The sequence below is a fragment of the Monodelphis domestica genome, chromosome 1 (genome assembly GCF_027887165.1).
Source record: "Monodelphis domestica isolate mMonDom1 chromosome 1, mMonDom1.pri, whole genome shotgun sequence".
Lineage (NCBI taxonomy): Eukaryota > Metazoa > Chordata > Mammalia > Didelphimorphia > Didelphidae > Monodelphis > Monodelphis domestica.
The window spans coordinates 517372606-517396852 of NC_077227.1; the positions used below are offsets into that span (position 1 = coordinate 517372606).

The 24247-nt window shown below is 38.5% G+C and overlaps 1 protein-coding gene across 1 annotated transcript in view; it reads right to left on the reverse strand.

Moving 5' to 3' along the window:
• The window catches only part of RBKS (ribokinase), a 116587-nt gene that overhangs the window by 35798 nt on the left and 56542 nt on the right, over nt 1-24247 (reverse strand). Inside the window, exons 4-7 of the mRNA XM_007476023.3 lie at nt 17606-17668; nt 12507-12671; nt 10459-10550; nt 7672-7863 (exon numbers count right to left, since the gene is read on the reverse strand). Of these exons, the coding sequence (XP_007476085.1) occupies nt 7672-7863; nt 10459-10550; nt 12507-12671; nt 17606-17668 (512 nt within the window). The remainder of the gene's footprint in view (nt 1-7671; nt 7864-10458; nt 10551-12506; nt 12672-17605; nt 17669-24247) is intronic.

Below are 24247 nucleotides of genomic sequence, written 5' to 3' on the forward strand. Positions count from 1 at the left end.
GAATTGATACTAAGCACAGTTCCAAGGCAGAAGAACAATAAAGACTAGGTAACTGGGGTTAAATGACTTGCCCAGGGTCACATAGCTAGGAAGTGTCTGAGGCTAGATTTGATCCCAGGACCTCCCATCTTCAGGCTTGGCTCTCTATCCATTGGGCCCCCTAGCTGCCCTACTACTTCAGTTTCTATTTTAAAGTAAGGATAATAATAGTACCTACCTTACAAGGTTGTTTTGAGGACCTAATGAGATAACATGTAATGGTTCTTTGCAAACATATGTAAATGTTAGCTATTATTATTAAAGGGGAAATTAACCTACTGATCAGAATGCTTATGGGGTTCCCGAGTAGGGCTAATTAACAGTGTCATATATTCATACTGACATTATATTAGCTTAAAATATAACACGATACTATCTGGCGTGTACATAAGTTATCAATACTAACTGGCTGCTTATTCAGTAAAGTCTATAACATAGAAAAGGCAAAATTCTTGCGCTACAGATTTGTGAAGGGACAGAATGAGGGCATGAATTCCCTGTCATTATGAGGTTAAGCATCAGAGAACACAGAAAAGGATTAGAAAACAGATACATCTGTCAAGTCTTCCAAACTGAGCTGGGACATCTGTAGTTACTGCCACCATTTCCTTCCAGCACAACTCAAAAAAAAAGATGTAAAAATAGAAATGGTACACTCAAGTATTAGCATTTGAGACAAAATTGAATATAGCAACCTGCAGAATTACTGACGTAGAAGAGGAAATGGTTTTCATAGGGCATATATCTCAAATGGACATTGTGCCAGCTAAAGATATTTCCATCATCCAGATCATCAATCATTCCTTCACTAGGAAAGTAGAAAGCATGTATAAGAGAGAAGATTAAAAATCCAAAATAGATCACCTAATGGTTCTAGCAGAGAGATAATGGCTGCCTTCCCAGGAATTCCTTACTTAACCATATAAATTATCCAGTCCTTATTAGTTATAAAAAGGTAAACTGGCTAAATGAAGATAGTTAGGTGGCACAAAGGATAGAATGCTAGGAAGATTCACTTCCTGAGTATAAATCTGGCCATAGACACTTACTAGTTGTGTGACTTTAGGCAAATAGTAATTGTATTTGCCTCAGTCTCTGAATCTGTAAAATGAGCTGGAGAAGGAAATGGCAAACCCTTCCAGAATCTTTGGGAAGAAAATCCCACATGCAAAATTGGGACACTAATGCATTGCTAGTGGAGTTGTGAATTGATCCAACCATTCTGAAAGGCAATTTGGAATTATGTCCAAAGGGCTTTAAAAGAATGCATGCCCTTTGATCCAGTCATACCACTGCTGGGTTTGTATCCCAAAGAGATTAAAAAACAAATGGAAAAGGTTCTGTCTGTACAAAAATATTTATAGTTATGCTCTTTGTGGTGGAAAAAATTAGAAAATGAGGGGGTCTCCCTTTAGTTGGGGAATGGCTGAACAAATTGTGTTATCTGTTGGTGATGGAATACTATTATGCTGTAAGGAATGATGAACTAGAGGAATTCCATGTGAACTGGAAAGACCTAGATGAACTGATGTGGAGTGAAAAGAGCAGAAAGAGGAGAACATTGTACACTGAAAGTGAAACATTGTGGGATGATGATCAAATGTGACTGACATTGCTACTACTAGCAGCAATGCAATGATCGAGAACAACTCTGTGGGACTTATGAGAAAGAACACTATACATATTCAGAGAAAGAACTGTGGGAGCAGAAGTCCAGAAGAAAACTTACGATTTATTACTTGTTTATATGGGTATATGATTGAGGGTTTAGGTTGTAAAGATTACTTTATTACAAAAATGAATAATCTGGAAATAGAATTGAGTGATAATATATGTATGACCCAGTGGAACTGCTTGTCAGCTCTGGGAGTGGGGAGGGAAGAGAGGGGGCAGACAATAATCAAGTAACCATGGGGAAAAAAAAGAAAACACCACATGGGGTCACAAAGAGTTGGACACAACTGAAAAAACGATTAAATAACAACAAAGGTCTTGTTAAATATAGAACAGGCAAGAATTTTAACAATAAGAGTGACAAATGTGAATAGTAAATAAATCACAACACTGGCAATAAGGAGAAGCAATCTAAGCTAAGAAACCAACTTTGTTTTCTGTCAGTGTCCCCTCTACTCCACACATACACTGCTTTACCCCACCTCAACCAAGAATTCATTCAATTCTGCAGATGCTTTATTATAACAGGATCTATCAATGAATATATTTGTTAGATTGTCATAGGTTAAGCACTGGCAATAATGAAATGACTTCTGGACAAATCACAACTTGATAATGATGATAGAATTGGTTCTTATTTAAATATGCAGTTGCTGGTATTATATCTTATTTATAATAATTTAATACAATAGCACAGTGGTGCAGAACTTCACTTGCATCTTGTGGGAACACTAACTGGATGAGGCCAAGCATAGGACAGCAGAAGGTATGTGTTAATTCTATATACATCAATAGTTCAATAAATAATTTTTGGCAATTTTGGAGAGTGGGGTGCTAACAACCTATATAAAAAATAGTCCCATGACAGCTAGGTGGCTCAGTGGATAGAAAGGCAGGAGGTCCTGGATTCAAATATGTCCTCAGATACTTCCTAGCTATGTGACCTTGAGCAAGTCACTTAAGCCCCACTGCCTAACCTTTACCGTCTTCTGTCTCAGAATCATACTTAATATCAATTATAATATAGAAGGTAAGGGTTAAAAAAACCTCTAACAACTCACTGCCCTCTAGGAGATTATATTTTAATAGCAGAGACAACATAGATAACTATAATACACTGTACCATATGATTGGGTTGCATGAATGAAGCAAATAATAATTGCCAGAAGGCAGTTCAGAGGGGGTTAGAGTATACTTTTGGTTGATAAGAATAGCATTTGACCAGCCCTAGAAGAATGGGTTTGATTTTAATTGATGGAGATGGGGATTTTAGACAGAAAAGAAGAAATGATCAAAGATATCTTTTATAAAAATTATAAATAAAATATAGAAATGTACATATAAATAAAACTTCTACAAATGTGAGATATTATTTTTGAAATAAGGAGTGACTGGGCTAACACTTTTTTTAGAAGATTAATCTGTCCAGAGTACAAAGGATGGATTGGAGAACGGAAAATATTAGAGGTGTGAAGACTAATTAATTCTTTAGCACAAATCTCTTAGCTAATTCAGTCACTTGAGGGGAAAGCCAGGGTCTCTTTAATGACTCTCAGGGGGATAGTTTCAGTTAAATACAAATTACTTAAGTAGGCATTTGGTGGCAGATTTGGTGATATATATTTTGTGTATAGCCACTCTAGCCTTGTCCTAGGAGCTTTGAAAGCCTTTCTACTGGGGGCATCGAGGTGGCTTGGAGGAGTGAGAGCCAGGCCTGGAGACCAAAAGTCCTGGGTTCAAATTGGATTTAGTGTGATCTTGGGCAAGACCCTACTGCTCTTCTGCTTTTGAACTAAGTTTTGATCCTAAGACTAAAGAAAAGGATTAAAAAAAAAAAGGCTTCTTGTCTCTTGGTTTTAAGAGAAGCCCAATAGAACTATATGTCATATACTGGAGTTCTCCAAAGCATCTGGGGGTTGCCAGGGCCATGAGAGCCTTCTCTGTTGTTCTAGGCTCCAGAATGGTTGAGATTCCTTCTTATGGTGTTTCTTCATCAGGATGTGAGAATATGATGGCTAATTGTGTTCTTGATGTTATCCTGACTGTTGAGGCCTGGCAGAGAGAGCCACAGTAACTTGGGGACACGGCTACATATCAGTCAGATCTCTCCAGCCACACTGAGAGAGGTGACAGGATCTACTCCAGGAAGATAACCGCCACCACACATAATTCAGAAAGATTTTCAGGGGCTTTCCTCAGAACCTGAACAGGAAGAGCCTTGGCAAAGGATGGCTGAGGCCTGCAAAGAGTTCTTTCTCCTGATAAAGAGGACACCTATCTACCCACTGAGTACAATTCTTTGAAGCCTTTGAGCAAAACAGACTGTACCTTGAAAACAGCAAGCACTAAAAACCAGCTACTGAACTGGGTGTTGGACACATTTGCCAAGGATGTGGCTTGCTCTTCATTCACAGGGTGCCTACAAGCAGATGCTGCTGACGCTTGCTGGGAACAGGCTAGGGAATATTTATGCTTCAGGGAGTGGTTGGACTACACAAACCTGAAGGTTCTCTAATGCTAAGATTCTATGAACAATGCCCTACATGTACTATAGATACTCCATCACATTTATTGACCATGACCATAAAGTGGTAAAATTAGGAAGGAGAGAAAAGGAGGTTGCCAGCTGTCTTGTCTATGCTAGACACAGACAGAGCTGTAGTATGTGGTAGAGGCATGGAGAGAAACTGAGAGAACTTATAAACCAAGATGCAAGAACCAGGGTTCCAAATGGAATGTTCCCAGGAGTTGGCAGTTGGAGCTGACAGGGGGAGGGGACTTGGAGTCACTCTCTCTCTCTCTGGAGGTTGGAAAAGCTGGCTGAAAGACCTTTGTGGGGCTGACTTGGTTTTTGGGGTTCTTTGGCTTTGGACAGTTGAAGTTGACAAGAAGGAGAAACTTGGCTTTTGAGTTGGTGGTCTATTTAAGAGTTGAGCTGGCCAGGAGAAACTGAGAGACTTTGAACTTTGTTTTTCTCTGGGGTTAAAGCTGAGAAAGGAGACAAGCCAGGCTGATTTTGTGAAGGAGAAGAAAGAAGATTTTGAACTGCTGTTGTCCTCCATCTCCCTAACTGTCTTAGAGTCACAATTTGTGACTGGACTACTTCCTCATACCCTCCTAAAATTTATCCTTGTAGTTTAGGGAAATCCTCATCCCTCTCACCTCAGTTTCCCATCCTGTTATTACAATAAACCCCTTACCTGAGAAAAACTAGAGTATTTCATAGTCCACTCAGGGGGGAGGGAGGAAGCCCAAGGCTTCCAGAAGAGGGTGGTTAAGGAAGAGGATGAGGGAGGAAGGAGGTTAGGAAATAGATCGATCCATCAGCCATCAGTAGGGATCAATAGGCAGAACCCCAGAACATTCCCCAGAGTAGTTCCCCTGTGTACCAGCATCCCTGTGTGGCAACATCCCTCAGCATCTCCCATTCCTACCTCCATTATAAACAAGCAGCCTCAGGTTCCTGTAGCAGCTCTATCTAGTCACAAGCCAGAGGACAGCAGTCATTGCAGAAGAAACAGTTTCCCCTTAGTTTACCTTATTCTATTTCAAAAAGAAATAGTTTCTTCAGTTTATCTTCTTTATTTCAACTAGAAAGTTTCCCCTCAGTTTACCTCTATATTTCAATAAGTAATAGTTTCCCATCAGTTTACATTTTTTCTATTTCAAGTATCCATATCTTTAATCAGTTAGCAAGCATTTATTAAGCATTTTACTACATATTGGACACTGTGCTAAATGCTGAAGATATAAAGAAAGGAGAAAACACCGTCTCTGGCCTCAAAGAGCTCACTTTCTAATGGGAGAGACAACATGCCAACAACTGTTTACATACACAATAAACACAGGTGTTCATGGGAGGTAGTCTCCAGAGGGAAGGCTCTAGTAGGAGAGGAAGGAGGGCAAAGCAGAGCCTGGGAAGGACTTCAGAAATAGGTGGGATTTGAGCTGAGTCTTGAAGGAAGCCTGGAGGTAAAGGCGAGGATACCAGAGTTGAGGGAAGTAGAGTCAAGAAATGGGGTATTGTTTGAAGATCAAGAAGAAGGGAAAAAGAATGGGGGAGAATAACATTTGGTCCAGGCCATTATAGTTTAGTGTTCAACATGGAGTTCTCAAAAATTCTTTCATACAAGGTAGAACTCTTACTGCAGAGAGTAGGTTCTGGTTTGGTGTTAGGGTTTTATAAAAGGTCAAGAGTGGCTGTTAAGCATAACAACTGCATGCTGAAATACTAATTGAGATGAGGAAGGAGAACAGTAGCCCCAGTTGCCCAGGACAGGTTCCAGAAGCAGGCCAACATCCCAAGCATTCTCTTACTTTTCATTCCCTCAGGGCAGGCTGATGATAAAACAATCAAGCTTTATGTTTGTAAGAACCAAAATCAGAGAGAAGGAATATGGCTTGTTTTGCCATGGAGGGAACAGAAGGCATTTCTGAAAGCAATAAACTATAGGTAAGTTAGAGGAAATCTACATTGAGACTAAAACATTATAGGAACAAAAAACTTGAAAAATACTCACTGAAGCAATTGGGTACAAATACTGTTGTATTTTCTTAAAGGATTCCTTCAAACTGCTAGGCTTTTTCTAAGTCACCCATTATTTCTCAGCTGAGAAAATGGGGTTTTATAGGCTTTGTCATAGGGAGAACGCCCCTGATCAATTTCTTTTATTAGGGACTGAAGATGGACTTTGAATGACAGAAACTGGAAGAAATGCAAAGGTTTCCATCCACAAGGTGAGAAGGCTTAGAATCCTGAGGGAAGAGGAGATTCCAGGGGAAAGGCAGTTGATCTCTCTCTCTGAATTGAGACAGTAAAGGAGAAGTTACTGGAGACTGGATCCTGAGCAAAAGCTCTCATCCTTCCCTGAACCTGTTCATCATCCTCCCCAAACTGCAACAAATAGTGGCAGAAAGTTGAAGGAAAGAAGCAGTCCTAAAGAAGAAGACCATTTCACAACCCTCTTTATACCCTGGATTTGAGCATTGCTCTGCTGTCACAAAAGCCAGGGTCCAACAATCTGAATTTCTCTGAGGCTCAGGCTACCAAGCCTAAGTCTCTCAACCTTTTTTTTTTTTTGGGGGGGGGGGGAAGATCTAGATAGATAGGGATCTCCTTCACCCTCTTTCTTCTAGACCCATGTCAGCCATCTTTCAGTTTTACTCCTTGTCCTTAATACCTTAGAATAAAACCTTTCAACTGACTCCGGTGTGAATGAAGTAAATAGTTACAGGTGAAGGGGGAAAGAACTGATTTCTCTCTCTTCCCCAAGGGAAGAAGTTCATCTTCAGGAATAGTTAATAGAGGGGAGTAAAAGGCAGGTTTAGTGAGGAGACATAACTGGAGAGGACTGAAGCGGGGGGAAATAACTGATCTTGCCCTCCTTCTACCTCCTGGGGCACACAACATCAACTCCTCCTATCCCTTGTCTTTACCTTGAGGGAGGGAAGATTCACCAAAACATCCTCTATTACATTGGTCAAGAGTTTGGCCATGACAACTTATGAAACTAAGAAAAATACAAAATAATCTGTATAGTCAAGGCTTTCAAGTCTTTTCTTTCCCATTATTTCTGGTGATCAACCAGTCTTCTTTTCTTACAAGAATTCTGTGAGATAATTAGATGAGGAACTTTTAGAAGGATTCTCAGAGCAGTTTCAGTTTTTACTGGTACTAAGCCACCAAGGTATTTTAAAGATTCTTGAGATTTACCAATTTGTAGATTTTTATTAGAAAACAAATGTCCAAAGAGTTGTGTAGAAGGATTTGACTGGATCCCTGAATTAGAATTCAAGTATTATAATAATTTAGTAATTCTGTCATTCCACCCTACTGGCTCCCCAGGGCCTTCATATCATCATTCCCAGATTAAAATGTATCATTTAGCATTAATTAGGTACTAGATTATCCCCCCACCCCAAATGCTTAAAAAAACTTTCTTAAATCTCAAGACCTACTGTAGTATCCACAGGCTTGAGGATCTTCTGTGTGGGAATATGCTTTGGGCCAGGTTCTTCAGCTGATACAAACACACATCCTTCAGAACCCAAAGTAATGATAACTATTTTGCAACCCCTTTCAATCAGCACTGATCCAGCTTTTCCAGCAACTGCAGGGCTGCTAATTTTAAGTCCAGTTAAAATCTCAGCCTGAAATACAAATGGGAGAACAAACAGTGATTAATATGTAATTCATGCCAGTCTAGTTGTTTTATTAGAAAAATGTTACTGTTCTTTTCCACTGATTTGGTTTTAAGACTCCTGATAAAAACGAAGTGGTGATGGCATAAGGCTGGATTACCTTTTAGGGTATCAGTGAGAGCAATGACATTTATGTAGTTCATTAAGTTTTGCAAAACACTTTCTATACATCATCTTAATAGTAGTAACTGATAATTATGTAGCACTTTAATTTTTAAAGGCACATGTATACAACCATATAATAGGGTCTCCCAAGAATCATAGTGCAGTTTTAAGTTTTAACAGGTTTTAAGACTTTTGGGACACTCTGTATATTCTCTTATTTGAGACTCACAACTCTATGATGTGTGTAGATGCTTCGGTATTATTATCCTCATTTTGTAGATGATTGAACTGAGATTCAGGGTCGTTAAGAGATTCTCCTGGGTTCACATAGCTAGTGTCAGATGTGACATATACCTGTGTACCCAGATTTACCTGTGTTATATGGGGGATTTCTGGGTGGGGTGGGAGGTCAGACTAGAAGAACTCTAATACCTTCCAACTCTAAAATACTAGGATTCCCTGAGGACTACATACTTGGGAATTTACCAAATGAACTATTCAGATTTCAGTAATCACACTAACTGGGATGGGGAGATTTCTTTAAGTTCATTTCAGTTTTAAAGGGGAAATTTGAAAAGGGAAAAAACAAGACTAGAACTAGAGAAGGAAATTCCCATTTACAAGTATAAGGAAGCCACGCTGCCTTTGTCACTATGTGGTCAGGGCCATGCCATAAGTAGGGCACAATCTCAACATAAGATGGGTATGGCAGCCAGAAATTTATTCTAAGCTTACAGCTGTTTGATTAAGGCTTTAAAATATGTCCAGCAGACAGGGAAGAAACGTAATCCCAAATTAGGTATCAGAAGGACTCAGGGATACAGCCTTGGTATTGGCTGAGTACCTAATGATTTTGGAAAATTAATTTAAAAAGCTATAATAACACAGAAGGTGAAGGATCCTCTTGTGAAATTCCCTTTATAATCAATCAATCCATAGCTTACTCCAGAGGCATCAGGTTTATCCCTTTTTCCCCCTATCTCCAGATCAAGGTGTGAGGCTGCTTTATTGTCCCATTGGTATGCTCTTTTCTTACGTAGCAGCAGCAGTCACAATAATGTGAGTTCACACACTCAAGCTGGCACTTGGATTTGACCAAAAAAAGGTGCCCATTGTAAAAGGGCACTGTGCTAGCTGATGTAGATATAAAGGTAAACATCAAGCATTCTCTGCTCAAGGAACTTACATTCTGCTGAGAGAGAAATGTAAACAGAGAAAAGTCACTACAAAATAAATATAAAGTAGCTTCTAAGCAACTTTGGAGGTAATAGGTCTTATTGAGGTAATGTCTGAGCAGAACTTTGGCAGATAAGAAGAGAGAGTGACTTGTTGGTCTATGCAAAGTCATGAAGATGGCAGATGGAATGTTATGTATGGTGGGCATCAAGTAGGCTAGGCTGGCTACAAACAAAGCAGGAAAATGGAGAGGAAAGTGATTAAGGCTAGAAAAGGTAGCAGCCAGAAGTCTGATTGGGAAGAGTTTTAAAAGGCTGGCATGGGCATCTATACCTTATCCTAAAGGTGATATGAAGCCAATGAAGCTTTCTGAGCAAGGAAGTAACACAGTTGGACCATGCTTTAGAAATTGTCAGCTTGGCAGATATGCAGTGAGAGATGGGATACATGGAGGCAGAGACCAATTATGATAGAATCTAATAGTTCAGGCAACAGGTAATGAGGGACAAATGTTGGCTGTGATGGGTTGGAAATGGCTTTGATTTTGTGGGGGTAGAACTGACAGAATTTACTGGGTAAAGTAGAGAGAAGGACAATTCTGGGGTTGTGAACTCAAATGACACAAAGGATAGGGTTGTCATATTATGTATTCTATATTCCCGTGTTCCCAACATAATAGGGAAGTCAGGGAGAGGGAAAAGTGTTGTGGAAAGATAGTGAGTTCAAGGGCAGCTAGATGGCTGAGTGGATTGAGCACCAGGCCTGGAGAAGGGAGGCTCCTGGGTTCAAATCTGACCTTAGATACTTCCTAGCCATGTGACCCTGGGCAAGTCACTTAACCATCATTGCCTAGCTCTTACCACTCTTCTGCCTTGGAACCAATACAAAGTACTGATTCCAAGATGGAAGCTAAAGGTTTAAAGAAAAAAAGGGGGTGGGGATGGGGAATAATACACATATTATGTACCTCAAAGACTTTTTGTGAGGAAAATGCTTACATAACTATGAGTGACTGTCATTCCATTTCTGAGCTTCTATGGTTTAAGGACTACCTTAAGAGCCATGTGAGGGGAAGCAGGGTCTTAGGGACTGCCCCTCCTCATTTCCTTTCTTTCAATAACCCAGTAGCTAATAACCCAGAAATGAACAATAAGATCAAATGACTGAGTAGATCACATGACTTAGTTCTGTCCCTATACTTTGTCTCTGAGGATAGGTCTTCCTGGATATCCCTAAAGTGAACAGGCTCTCTTGTGATATTACCTCACTCTCGTTGCAGCAGAACACATCCGAGACAGAATAGAATTGTGCATCAAGATCAGCTGTGGCAGGAGCGGGATTAAACACTGTCTTCACTGCAACAGAATGAAAATGTTGTCTGATGGCTGGCAGTTGGACTTTGGCACTTTAAAACATGCATCAGGGGATACCTTGAAATGGCGCCATTTTGGTCTCCTTAATTTTTCAGCACTTAACAAACTCCAGAGAAGAAAGCAGTGAGCGAAGAGAGTCAGCACAGTTTTATCAAGAAACCGTCATGCCAGATTCACCCCATTTCCTTTTATGAACACGGTGAGAATTGGGGGAAATTGTAGAAATATGTAAAATGAATCAACTCTTAGCTACCATGCTTACCTAAACTTTAGCAAAGTATTTGGAAATTCAGTATAACAAAAATTCATTAAACTTCTTTAAGGTGCCAGACACTGTGCTAGATGCTAAGGATACAAAGCTTCAAATAAACCATTTTCTAGGCCACCAGGAGCTTATAGGAAGGCATTTTACTTGAGGGACACAATGTATTCATAGAAAAATGTAATCTAAGGAAATACGAAGAGGAAAGAGAGGAAAAGCTTCCCAGGGGAGGTACTACCTAAATTGATCCTTGAGGGTGATTAAGGAACATGACAGGGAGTATAAGATAGGCCTGGGGAATGGCCTATGCACAACTAATTAAGTGGGACACTGAACAAAAATCTCAGTGGTCAGCTCAGTCCAGTCTGGTGGAAACATAAAGTATGTGAAGGACAATAATGTGAAATAGGGTTGGAAGGTGCTGATCATGCAATAGAAGATGAGGACCTATTGGGTAGGGTCAGACCTAGTTGAATAACTGCTCAGAGAATAGTTTGATTTCAGTCTGGATAGAGGTCTCCAGTATAGTGCCCCAAGGATTAGTCTTTCCATGGCCTTGTGCTTTTTAACCATTTTTTCAATGACTTGGATGAAAGCATAGATTGGATGCTTATTGCCTGGGTGATAATACAAAGCTGGGAAAACTAGCTAACACAGTGGATGGCAGAATCAGAATCCAAAATAAATCTCAAAAGACTGGAATTATGCCATATCTAATAAGATGGGATAAATATAAGGCTCTAAACTTGGGTTCAACATAGCTAGAAAATGGAGGAAACTTAAGACATACTTAAACGTCAGCTTGTGTAGAAAAGATCTAGAGATTTGAATGGATTACCAGCTTGATGAGTTGACTGATACAGCAACCAAAAAAAATTGTCTGATCTTAGATTGTATTAAAAGAGGCATAATATCCAGAATGAGAGATATCAGTTCCTCTTTATGGATCTTCTTGCTTGCTTATAATTGTATTCTCAGCACTCAGTACAGGACCCGGCACAAAGTAAACACTCAATTATATCTAAATAGTGAAGCTGAAGGAAAGGAGATGATACAAAAATGCTCTATGTGAAGATCCAAAACTTAAAAATATTCCCAAATACACAAAGATAAGCTGCATGAAAAATAAAGACTATTAAAAAAATTGGAATTTTGAAAATAAACCTTCTGTTGCAGAAAAGGTTTGGATCTTTTACAGATCCAAATGAGAATGACTCTCTAGCTTCTGAAGGTGTTTATCAAATGGTGACTGTGTCGTTATCATACACGTTTATGTGACAAGATTCACTTCCAGATTCTCTGAGCTAAAATAACATCACCAGAAACTGTTTATGTTGGGCTGCTTCAGTGGTGATTCAAGTCAGTCCTGGCATTAGGCCTGGGAACTGGGCTGAGGATTTGTATTGGGGGACATCTGACATGCTAGTTTTTAGAGCTCTGTGATTGGTTCTGAGCCAGATGGCTTGGTTTTCACCATATTTGTAAAGTTCCCTAACATTTGCTAAAACTAAAAGACAAATGTAAAGCCAAGTGGATATAAGAAGGCACAGTAGTTTGCTGTGAAAAATTGTTAAAGAGATCAAAATCAAAATAAAGTTGCCTCTTAAAAAGCTAATTTTAAGCTAGCATGAGAGAGAGATGTTTTCATAGAAAGAATGACAAATGTGTAAAATTACCTCCGCTCTTGCGGGCCATTGTCAGGGCTTCCAGAGAAGTAGCTGGAGATATTTCTAGCTGGCAGATAATTACTTTGGCTCTGCTAATGATATCAGCTGCCTTCCTCAGGTCATCAGAATTCAACAGCAAGTTTGCTCCGGCCACGATGACGATAATATTCTGTCCTAGAAAGATATTTCTGGGAGCTTATTTATTTTACAAAAACAAGTATCACAGAATCTCTGTGTTGGAAGGAAATTCAGAGGACATCTAGTGTAATCTGTCCCTGAAAAAGAACTCATTCCACAACACTGACAGGTTTTTCTTTCAGGACCTCCAAATGGAAGGAAAACATATCACTTCCCAAGGCAGTACATTCCTATTTCAGATATTTCTAATTATTTCAAAGTTCTTTTTTTTACATTAAGCTTTAATTTGCTTTTTTCACAATTTCTACCCATTGCTCCTAATTGTGACCTTCAATCAGAACAATCAAGGCCAAACAGAACAAATCTAATTTGCCTCTCATGTGGCAGCCCTTGAAATACTGATTAAAGTCATCTGTTCTGTTCTCCTTAAGTCTTCTCTTCCTCAAGCTAAACATTCTGTTCCTTCAACCAAATCTTGTTTGACATGAACTTAAGGCCTGTCCTCCCCTGGACTCTTTCTAGCTTATTAATGTTATTTCTTAAATGTGGTACTTCAGGTGCAGTCTGACCATGGCAGAGTGTGGTGGGATTACTACCTCCCTATTTCTGGAAGCTCTGCCTCTCTTAATACAGCCTAAGACTATACTATTTTTCCTGGATGCCAGCTCTTGTGGTTGCCTTATGTTAAATGCATGAAAGCCCCTTGACCTATTCCAGATGAACTACACAATAGCTAATCTTCCTCATCTTATATTTGTAAAGTTTTTTTTTAACCCAAGTGTAAGACTTTATGTTTATCTCTATTAAATTTCATCTTTCTTTTTTCTTTAAACTTTCATCTTCTTAGAATCAATACTAAGTATTGGTTCCAAGGCAGAAGAGCAGTAAGATGTAGGCAAGTGGGGTTAAGTGACTTGCCCAGGGTCACACAGGTATGAGGATGGATTTGAACCAAGGACCTCCTACCTGTGTAATCAGAATGTTACCCTAGAAACTATGATTCTAGCACCCCACTCTCCTTCTCACATTACGTGCTGATGTAGGCAGGATATAAATTCTGTGGAGTTCTGCCTCTCACTTTCTTCTCTTCCTGTGGTGGCAGCTGTGGACACAGGGTTTTTGAGCAGGCAGAAAATCTACTTATGTGGTTTGATTTTGTTAGATAATTACCTTTTTGTTCCTTTACTTCCAGTAATTATCAATAAACTTTATAAAATATAATTCTTGGAGTTGCTGGACATTAATTTAAATCCTACACACCTCTGGGCCTGGCACTCCATTGAGCCACCTAGCTGTGCCCTAAACATCATCTTTATAGAATCAGGATCACAAATTTTTCATCTTATTATATTTTGTCCAACCATCTAGCCTGTCATAATATATTTCTTAAATTCTAATTGTCTTCTGATGTTGGCTAACCCTTTAAGCTCTGGGATATTCCCATATTTCATAAGTATTATGGTTTTGCCTTTCTCTAAGTCACTGATAAAAAGTGTTAACTCCCAAGCATCTATCACCAGAATACTCTAAAGGAGTCCTTCATAAAAATAATCATATCTTATGGGGGCAGCTGGGTAGCTCAGTGGATTGAGAGCCAGGCCTAGAGACGGGAGGCCCTAGGTTCAAATCTGGACTCAGCCACTTCCTAGCTGTGTGACCCTGGGCAAGTCACTTGACCCCCATTGCCTAGCCCTTACCACTCTTCTGCCTTGGAGCCAATATTGTATTGACTCCAAGACGGAAGGTAAGGGTTTAAAAAAAAATCCTATCTTATACTTGTATAATACCCATTGGCAGATAATTTTTTGGATGCTAAATAGTGTAGAAAGTGAAGCCATTGGATTAGATGAGCTCAATGGTCCTTTCAGCTCTAAATCTATGATCCTATTCAATTTATTGCTTTTCTTCCCATAAAGAGCAACTTTGGTAATGACAACTTTTTTTAACTGGCAAATCATATTTTGATTACATTCACTCTTGATAAAATAATAAATTAGTTATTAATGTGATCTAGTAATACTTAATATTAGTTCCAAATATCAATCAATGCATTATGAATTTGTTGTTATAGGAACTCTAACCACCAGAGTAGTTCAGAATCTGAGTGTAAGTTAGCAGATAAATCTTATTGAGTTGCCTAAGGCTTAGAGAGATTACGTGAATTGCCCATGCCATACAGTTAGTGGAGCATCAGAGGCAGGATTAAAATCCAGGTCTTCTTGACTTTACATATACCACTCTATCCACTATGGCACACTCTATATCAAAATTACAGAAGCGTAATAACTTACACTTGAATAGTACTATATTGTTATTCAGCATGATGTAGAGGATTATTGAAGGACATGAACAAGAATGATACAGGACAGACGAGAAGGGGTGGACAGGTTGCAAACTGAAATGGCAAAAGAAGGCTCCATATTAATAAAGAAATAAATATTTGATACCATTTTTGCTTTTAAGGAATTTATAAACTTTTGTTTTTTTAACCCCCTACTTTCTGTCCTAGTAAAAATTCTAAGACAGAAGGGCAAGGACTAGGCAAATGCTTTTAAGTGAATTGTTCAGGACCACATAGTAAGTGTTTGAGACCAGATTTGAATGTAGGTCCTTCTAGCTCCAGGCATGGCTCTCTATCCATTGTGCCACCTAGGTGTCCTGAACTTATAATCTGATATAGAGAATATGACATGTATGTTGATAATCAAAATAGAAGGCAGAGGATGAGAAAAGTCGAAATGAAAGGCCATAACATTATAAGGAGAGTTGGTGCTAGAGATGGTACCTGCGTTCCATTTTTAACAAATGGGAGGCATTTCAACCAGCAGACATGGGTTGGGGAAATACAGGGCAGGGTAAATAAGTAAAAGCACAAAGGAGGACAAGAGCGGGTACAGTGAACGGTCTATTTTGTCTGATACATATACTATAGGAAAGGGAATGGCATGAGATAAAATTAGAAAAGCAGGCTAGAGCCCAGTTGTAGTATGGATTATATTTAATTCAGTAAGCAATGGAGAGCAGCTAAAAGTGAATATGCCTACAACGTCAGTTTTGAAATGATATAGAACAGTGATGGTGAATCTTTTAGAGATGGAGTGTCCCACTCCCAGCACCTTACCCCAGACAAGGGAAGGAGGAAGTGTTCTTACTGGCTTCTGGGCAGAGGGGTGGAGAAGTGAGGAATGTCCTCAGGTGCATGGAGGGGGGGAGGAGAATAGCTCTGCCTTGAGTCCCTCTGGCTTTCTAGTAATGAACTCTGGCTGGTGATGGCAAGAGTGCCCACAGAGAGGGTCCTGTGTGCCCTTTGTGGCATGCATGCCAATAGGTTTGCCATCACTGATATGGGAAATTCTTTTTTCTTTTTCTTGGGGTGGTGGTAAAGGAAGTGATGAGAGTGGGATAAAGAGGTGGCATTTGTGATAAGGATTTTGGAAACCCAAATACAGACTTCACTTTTATTGGTAAAAACAAGAGCAAATTTGCACAATGTACATCATCAGTGACCAGTGTGCAGTCAGTTTGTGTGTATAGGCAAAAGAGGCAGTAATCATGGCCCAGTTGTGTATTACACAAAGTCTATGATTAGAAATGCTTAAAAATATTTGACAAATGTTAAATTGTGTCTGATATTGAAAGAATCCAGTGCCAATGACTATATTTAATAATACTTCAACCTCAGAATTTTCCCTATGTGATCTCAGGAGAGAGAAATGGGACATTGAAACCTGGCCCATTTAATGAGCTTGGACCCACTGTCATATGATACAAGAGGCTGAACCACAGGCGCTTCTGGTGCCTTGCCATGGGCCTTCTCTGTAGAGATGAATGCAGTAAATCATAGAGGCTGTTCTTGTTGCTGGCTGATTTGTCTATAAAGGATCTGGCCTAAAAATATTTTTGAACAAACTCTAACCAGTCACCTGACAAAGACATGGTGCTGATTGGAAAGAAGATGAAGGAAAGCCTGTATTGAGGGATTAGCATAAACCCTTCCCTTACATCAGAAAAACAACTAAAAGTATGCATTCTCTGGGGTTATAATGTCACCTCAAATTCAAAAGATAATAGCAAAAGACAATATTATTATATGAGAAGCAAGGAGAATCTTTGAGGTCTTTTCTTTCTCTCATTCTATGACTCCAGAAGAGAAATAAAGTGCATACACAAACACACAGATGTAGCACTAAGACTTTTTTTTTTTCTTAAACCTTTATCCTCCATCTTAGAATCAATACTGTGTATTGGTTCTAAGGCAGAAGAGCTAGGCAATGGGGGTTAAGTGACAAGTGCCCAGGGCCACACAGCTAGGAAGTATCTGAGGTCAGATTTGAACCTGGGACCTCCCGTCTCTAGGCCTGGCTCTCAAGACACTGAGCCACCCAGCTGCTTCCACACTTAACTGCTTTTATAGACATATGTGAATCCAGATTTATATGAAAAATACAACTGGATGCTAAAGATTACAAAGCTGATCTATGAAAACTTAGGGAAGGTAGGTGGCTTTGTGGATAGAATACTGGGTCTGGAATGTCGAAGACCTAAGTTCAAATCCAGGTTCAGACACTTACTAAGTATGTGATGCTGGGCAAGTCACGTAACTGTTTGCCTCAGTTTACTCAACTGTAAAATGAGCTAGAGAAGGAAATGTCAAAATAGTCTAGCATATGCCTAGAAAATCCCAAATGGGGTCATGAAAGGTTGAGCATCACTGAAATGATTGAACAACAAAATGATGACACTAAAATTTCATAAACATCAACAGACATTAATTTTACCTGAATGAACAACCTAGGCCGTATTAGTGGAAATTGTTGATTTGATAAATTTATATTTTGAGACTTTTTAAGGAATATTAGTGACAGAATGAGAAGATCTAGCAGGTTAGGGCAAAATGTATTTGTTACTTTATGGTTTTGGAAGTAAAATACTTTTTTATAAAATGGTGCTTTAATATGGGAAATACCTACCTTCGTTATTGACAATTATTGAAGCAGCTCCCGTAGCAGCATCTTTGGTCTGATACATAAATTCTGAAACAAAAGATGTATTAATAAATAGTAACATAACACAACATATAAAACAGACTTTGGCAAAACAACAACAAAGACATGAATAAATAACTCAACTCAACAAAAAAAAATTCAATTCAAGAATAATAAAAAAACCTATTCTGTACCCAGGCACTGTGTAGGCACTTGGGCTATAAATACAACACCAAAACTGTTCTCTCCTCTAGTTTTTATTCAATTGAAAAGTATTAATTTATACCTATGAAGCAAAAAAAAGAAGAAATGAAGGAATCTATAATTTGATGAATTCTTTCTTGGAAGAAGCCACAAAATTCCACAGCATTTATATATGTTGCAATGCTCTCTTTTCATAAAATTTGCTGAAAAATACAACATATAATATCAATACAAACAAATGTATTTGGTGACTTTAAACCTATATTAATTTCAATGTATAAAATATCATAAAAATATTTCAATCTTTTTACATTTCCCTTGAATCTCCATCAAAAACCTTTGTCCCTTCATTCTCACTTTCTTTTCTTCATAGGACTATAAGTTAGTGAGTCTACAGATATACTCCATTCTTTTTTTTTTTAATTTTAACATTATTTTATTTGGTCATTTCCATACATTATTCATTGGAAACAAAGATCATTTTCTTTTCCTCCCCCCCCACCTTTCCCTCTCCCATAGCCGACGCATGATTCCACTGGTTATCACATGTGTTCTTGACTCGAACCCATTTCCCTGTTGTTGGAATTTGCATTATAGTGTTCATTTAGAGTCTCTCCTCAGTCTTATCCCCTCCAACCCTGTAGTCAAGCAGTTGCTTTTCATCGGTGTTTTTACTCCCACAGTTTATCCTCTGCTTGTGGATAGTATTTTTTAGATCCCTGCAGATTCTTCAGGGACATTGCATTGACACTAATGGAGAAGTCCATCACCTTTGATTGTACCACAATATATCAGTCTCTGTGTACAATGTTTTTTTGGTTCTGCTCCTTTCGCTCTGCATCACTTCCTGGAGGTTGTTCCAGTCTCCATTGAATTCCTCCACTTTATTATTCCTTTTAGCACAATAGTATTCCATCACCAACATATACCAATTGACGGGCATCCCCTCGTTTTCCAATTTTTGGCCACCACAAAGAGTGCAGCTATGAATATTCTTGTACAAGTCTTTTTCCTTATTATCTCTTTGGGGTACAAACCCAGCAGTGCTATAGCTGGATCAAAGGGCAGACAGTCTTTTATCACCCTTTGGGCATAGTTCCAAATTGCCATCCAGAATGGTTGGATCAATTCACAACTCCACCAGCAATGCATTAGTGTCCCAATTTTGTTACATCCCCTCCAGCATTCATTACTTTCCATAGTTGTCATGTTAGCCAATCTGCTAGGTATGAGGTGATACCTCAGAGTTGTTTTGATTTGCATCTCTCTGATTATAAGAGATGTAGAGCACTTTTTCATGTGCTTATTAATAGTTTTGATTTCTTTGGCTGAGAACTGCCTGTTCATGTCCCTTGCCCATTTGTCAATTGGAGAATGGCTTGATTTTTTGTACAATTGATTTAGTTCTTTATAAATTTGAGCAATTAAACCTTTGTCAGAGGTTTTTATGAAGATTGTTTCCCAATTTGTTGCTACCCTTCTGATTTTGGTTACATTGGTTTTGTTTGTACAAAAGCTTTTTAATTTGATGTAATCGAGTTTATTTATTTTGCATTTTGTAACTCTTTCTAATTCTTGCTTGGTTTTGAAGTCTTTCCCTTCCCAAAGGTCTGACATATATACTATTCTGTGTTTGCCTAATTTTCTTATAGTTTCCTTCTTTATGTTCAAGTCATTCACCCATTTTGAATTTATCTTGGTGTAGGGTGTGAGGTGTTGATCTAAACCTAATCTTTCCCACACTGTCCTCCAATTTTCCCAGCAGTTTTTATGAAATAGTGGATTTTTGTCCCAAAAGCTGGGATTTTTGGGTTTGTCATATACTGTCTTGCTGAGGTTGCTTGCCCCCAGTCTATTCCACTGATCCTCCTTTTTGTCTCTTAGCCAGTACCAAATTGTTTTGATGACTGCTGCTTTATAATATAGTCTGAGATCTGGGACTGCAAGACCCCCTTCCTTTGTATTTTTTTTTCATTATTTCCCTGGATATCCTTGATCTTTTGTTCTTCCAAATGAACTTTGTTATGTTTTTTTCTAAATCAGTAAAAAAATTTTTTTGGAAGTTCCATGGGTATGGCACTAAATAGATAGATGAGTTTGGGTAGGATGGTCATTTTTATTATATTGGCTTGTCCTACCCATGAGCAATTAATGTTCTTCCAATTGTTCAAGTCTAGTTTTAGTTGTGTGGAAAGTGTTTTGTAGTTGTGTTCATATAGATCCTGTGTTTGTCTCGGGAGATAGATTCCTAAGTATTTTATTTTGTCTAAGGTAATTTTGAATGGGATTTCTCTTTCTAGTTCTTGCTGCTGAGCTGTGTTGGAATTATATAGAAATGCTGATGACTTATGTGGGTTTATTTTGTATCCTGCAACTTTGCTAAAGTTGTTGATTATTTCAATTAGCTTTTTGGTTGAATCTCTAGGATTCTTTAAGTAGACCATCATGTCATCTGCAAAGAGCGATAATTTGGTCTCCTCCTTGCCTATTTTGATACCTTCAATTTCTTTTTCTTCTCTAATTGCTACTGCTAGTGTTTCTAATACAATGTCAAATAATAGAGGTGATAATGGGCATCCTTGTTTCACTCCTGATCTTAATGGGAATGGATTTAGTTTATCCCCATTGCAGATGATATTAGTTGATGGTTTTAGATATATATTGTTTATTATTTTTAGGAATGACCCTTCTATTCCTATGCTTTCTAGTGTTTTTAGTAGGAATGGGTGTTGTATTTTATCAAAGGCTTTTTCTGCATCTATTGAGATAATCATGTGGTTCTTGTTGGTTTGCTTGTTGATGAGGTCAATTATGTGGATAGTTTTCCTAATGTTGAACCAGCCCTGCATCCCTGGTATAAATCCTACTTGATCATGGTGGATGACCCTTCTAATCACTTGCTGGAGTCTTTTTGCTAGTATCCTATTTAAAATTTTTGCATCTATATTCATTAGGGAGATTGGTCTATAATTTTCTTTCTCTGTTTTTGGCCTGCCTGGTTTTGGAATCAGTACCATGCTTGTGTCATAAAAGGAGTTTGGTAGAACTCCCTCTTTGCTTATTATGTCAAATAGTTTGTATAGTATTGGGATTAACTGTTCTCTGAATGTTTGATAGAATTCACTGGTGAATCCATCAGGCCCTGGGGATTTTTTCTTAGGAAGTTCTTTGATGGCCTGTTGGATTTCTTTTTCTGATATGGGATTATTTAAGAAAACTATTTCTTCTTCTGTTAGTCTAGGCAATTTATATTTTTGTAAATATTCATCCATATCACCTAGGTTGGTATATTTATTGCCGTATAGTTGGGCAAAGTAGTTTTTAATGATTGCCTTAATTTCCTCTTCATTGGAGGTGAGATCCCCCTTTTCATCCTTGATGCTGTTAATTTGCCTTTCTTCTTTCCTTTTTTTAATTAGATTAACCAGTACTTTGTCTATTTTTTCAAAGTACCAGCGTCTAGTCTTGTTTATTAGCTTAATAGTTCTGTCACTTTCTAGTTTATTAATTTCTCCCTTAATTTTTAGGATCTCTAGTATGGTTTTATTCTGGGGGTTTTTAATTTGTTCATTCTCAAGTTTTTTGATTTGCATTTCCAATTCCTTGGTCTCTGTCCTCCCTAATTTGTTAATATATGCACTCAGGGATATGAATTTTCCTCTAAGTATTGCCTTGGCTGCATCCCATAAGGTTTGAAAGGATGTTTCGCCGTTGTCATTTTCTTCAACGAAATTGTTAATTGTTTCTATGATTTCTTCTCTATCCGATTTTGGAGTATCATGTTATTTAATTTCCAATTAATTTTTGATTTGGGTCTCCATGTACCCTTGCCGATCAATATTTTAATTGCCTTGTGATCTGAAAAGGCTGCAGTTATTATTTCTGCTTTTCTGCATTTGAGTGCCATGTTTCTATGACCTAGTGTATGATCTATTTTTGTGAATGTGCCATGTGGTGCTGAAAAGAAGGTGTATTCTTTTTTGTCCCTATTTATTTTTCTCCATATGTCTATTAACTCTAATTTTTCTAAGATTTCATTCACCCCTTTAACCTCTTTCTTGTTTATTTTTTGGTTTGATTTATCTAAATTTGATAGTGGTTGGTTCAAGTCTCCCACTAATATGGTTTTACTGTCTATTTCCTCCTTCAATTCTCCTAGTTTCTCTATTAAAAATTTGGATGCAATACCATTTGGTGCATACATGTTGATTAGTGATATTTCCTCATTGTCTATACTCCCTTTTAGCAGAATATATTTACCTTCCCTATCCCTTTTGATCAGGTCTATTTGTGCTTTGGCTTTGTCAGATATCATGATTGCAACTCCTGCCTTCTTTCTATCAGTTGAGGCCCAAAAGGTCTTACTCCAACCTTTAATTCTAACCTTGTGAGTGTCAACCCGTCTCATATGTGTTTCTTGAAGACAACATATGGTAGGGTTTGGGGTTCTAATCCAATCTGCTATTTGTCTACGTTTTATGGGTGAGTTCATCCCATTCACGTTCAAAGTTATGATTGTCATTTGTGGATTTGCTGGCATTTTGATATCTTCCCCTAGTTCTGACCTTTCTTCTTTAGCTTTCTCCTTTTGAACCAGTGATTTACTTTAGGTCAGTCCCCCTAGTCCCCTCCCTTGAGATACTTCCCTTTCTAGCCCCTCCCTTTTTATGCTCCCTTCCCCTCCCCCCTCTCCTTCCCTCCCTTTTTGTACTCCCTCCCCCCACCCCCTCCTTAATTTTCCTTTCTTTCTTGCCCTAATGGATAAGATAGAATTCAGGATCCCACTGGATCTAGATGTTCTTCCCTCTCAGATTTGATTTCACTGAGAGTAAGGTTTAAGTAATTCCACTTCACGCTCTCTTCCTCTCCTTCTCATATGAGAGTTCTTCCCTTCCCATGTGTATCTTTATATGGGAAAGATTATTCTATTAAGTCCCGCCCTATTTCTTGAAGTAAATCTTAGTGTTATCGACAGTTCCCCCCTCCCTTTTCCTTTCTTTGCCCCCACTTTCCCCAAATCTTCTTAATGCCCCAATCTTTCCCTATGCATGTTTCTTCTAACTACTCTTATGATGCATACAATTTTAGAGAGTTACACAAAACATTTTCCCCACGTATTAATATATATAATTTGATGTAAATGTAGTCCTTATAGAAGAGAGTTTGACTTAAAGAAAAAGATAAGATTTATCTCCTTTTCCCTTTCTTTCATATTTACCTTTTCATGTTTCTCTTGCTTTCTGTGCTTGGATATCGAACTTTCCACAGAGCTCTGGTCTTTTCTTAGCAAATGCTTGGAAATCTTCTATTTTGTTGAATGCCTATACTTTCCCCTGGAAGTATATAGTCAGTTTTGCTGGGTAGTTGATTCTTGGTTGGAGACCCAGCTCTCTTGCCTTTCTAAATATCGTGTTCCATGCTTTGCAGTCTCTTAGTGTGTTAGCCACTAAGTCGTGTGTGATCCTTATGGGAGCCTCCTTATATCTGAAGCTCCTCTTCTTGGCTTCTTGTAGGATTTTCTCCTTTTCTTGGAAGCTCTTGAATTTGGCAATTACATTCCTAGGGGTTGTCTTTTGAGGATTTAGTATAGAAGGTGTTCTATGAATCCTTTCTATTTCTATTTTGCCCCCTTGATCCAGAAAGTGGGGGCAATTTTCTTTTATAATCTCCTGTAGAATAATATTGAGTTTATTGTTTATCTCTGGTTTTTCTGGGAGACCGATAATTCGGAGGTTTTCTCTTCTCACTCTGTTTTCGAAATCGGTGACCTTCTCAGTGAGATAGTTTATGTTTTCTTCTAATTCATTCATTTTTTGGGTTTGCTTTATTGATTCTTGCTGTTTTATGATCTTGCTTTCTTCGAGTTGCTTGATTCTGGTTGTTAGGGACTGGTTTTGCTTTTCAGCTTTGTCTGCCCTTCTATTGGATGCTTCGAGCTCTTTTTCCAATTGAGCAGTCTTATGTGTCAGACTACTGATCTCTTTCTCCCATTTTTCTTTCCAGGTTTCCATCTTTTGGATAAGTTCCAGTTTGAGATCTTCCAGAGCTTGTTGATAGTTTCCATTTTGGGAGGCATGTTCTGATTTTTTTTGGATTTCCTCCTCTTTTCCTTGGGTACTTCCACCATAAAAGTTTTCAATAGTCACTTTTTTCCCTTTCTTCCTGGAGGCTTGATTTTGGGCCATGTGAGCCATCCGTTTGGTGGTTTTATTCCCCTTTCCTTTTTGGTCTGGGGTCTGGGTTATATGGGCGGTTTTTCTGTGAATTTAGGTTGCTTCAGACTAGTTCTTCCCAGCCTTCGAGGTTTCTTAGAGCGCTGGATCCCTGATCACTGCCACACTTTCCAGTGTTCAGCTCCGCCCAGATAATCAGTGCGTGGTCCGCCCCTGGTGTTTAGCTCCGCGGAGATGTTCAGCACAGCCG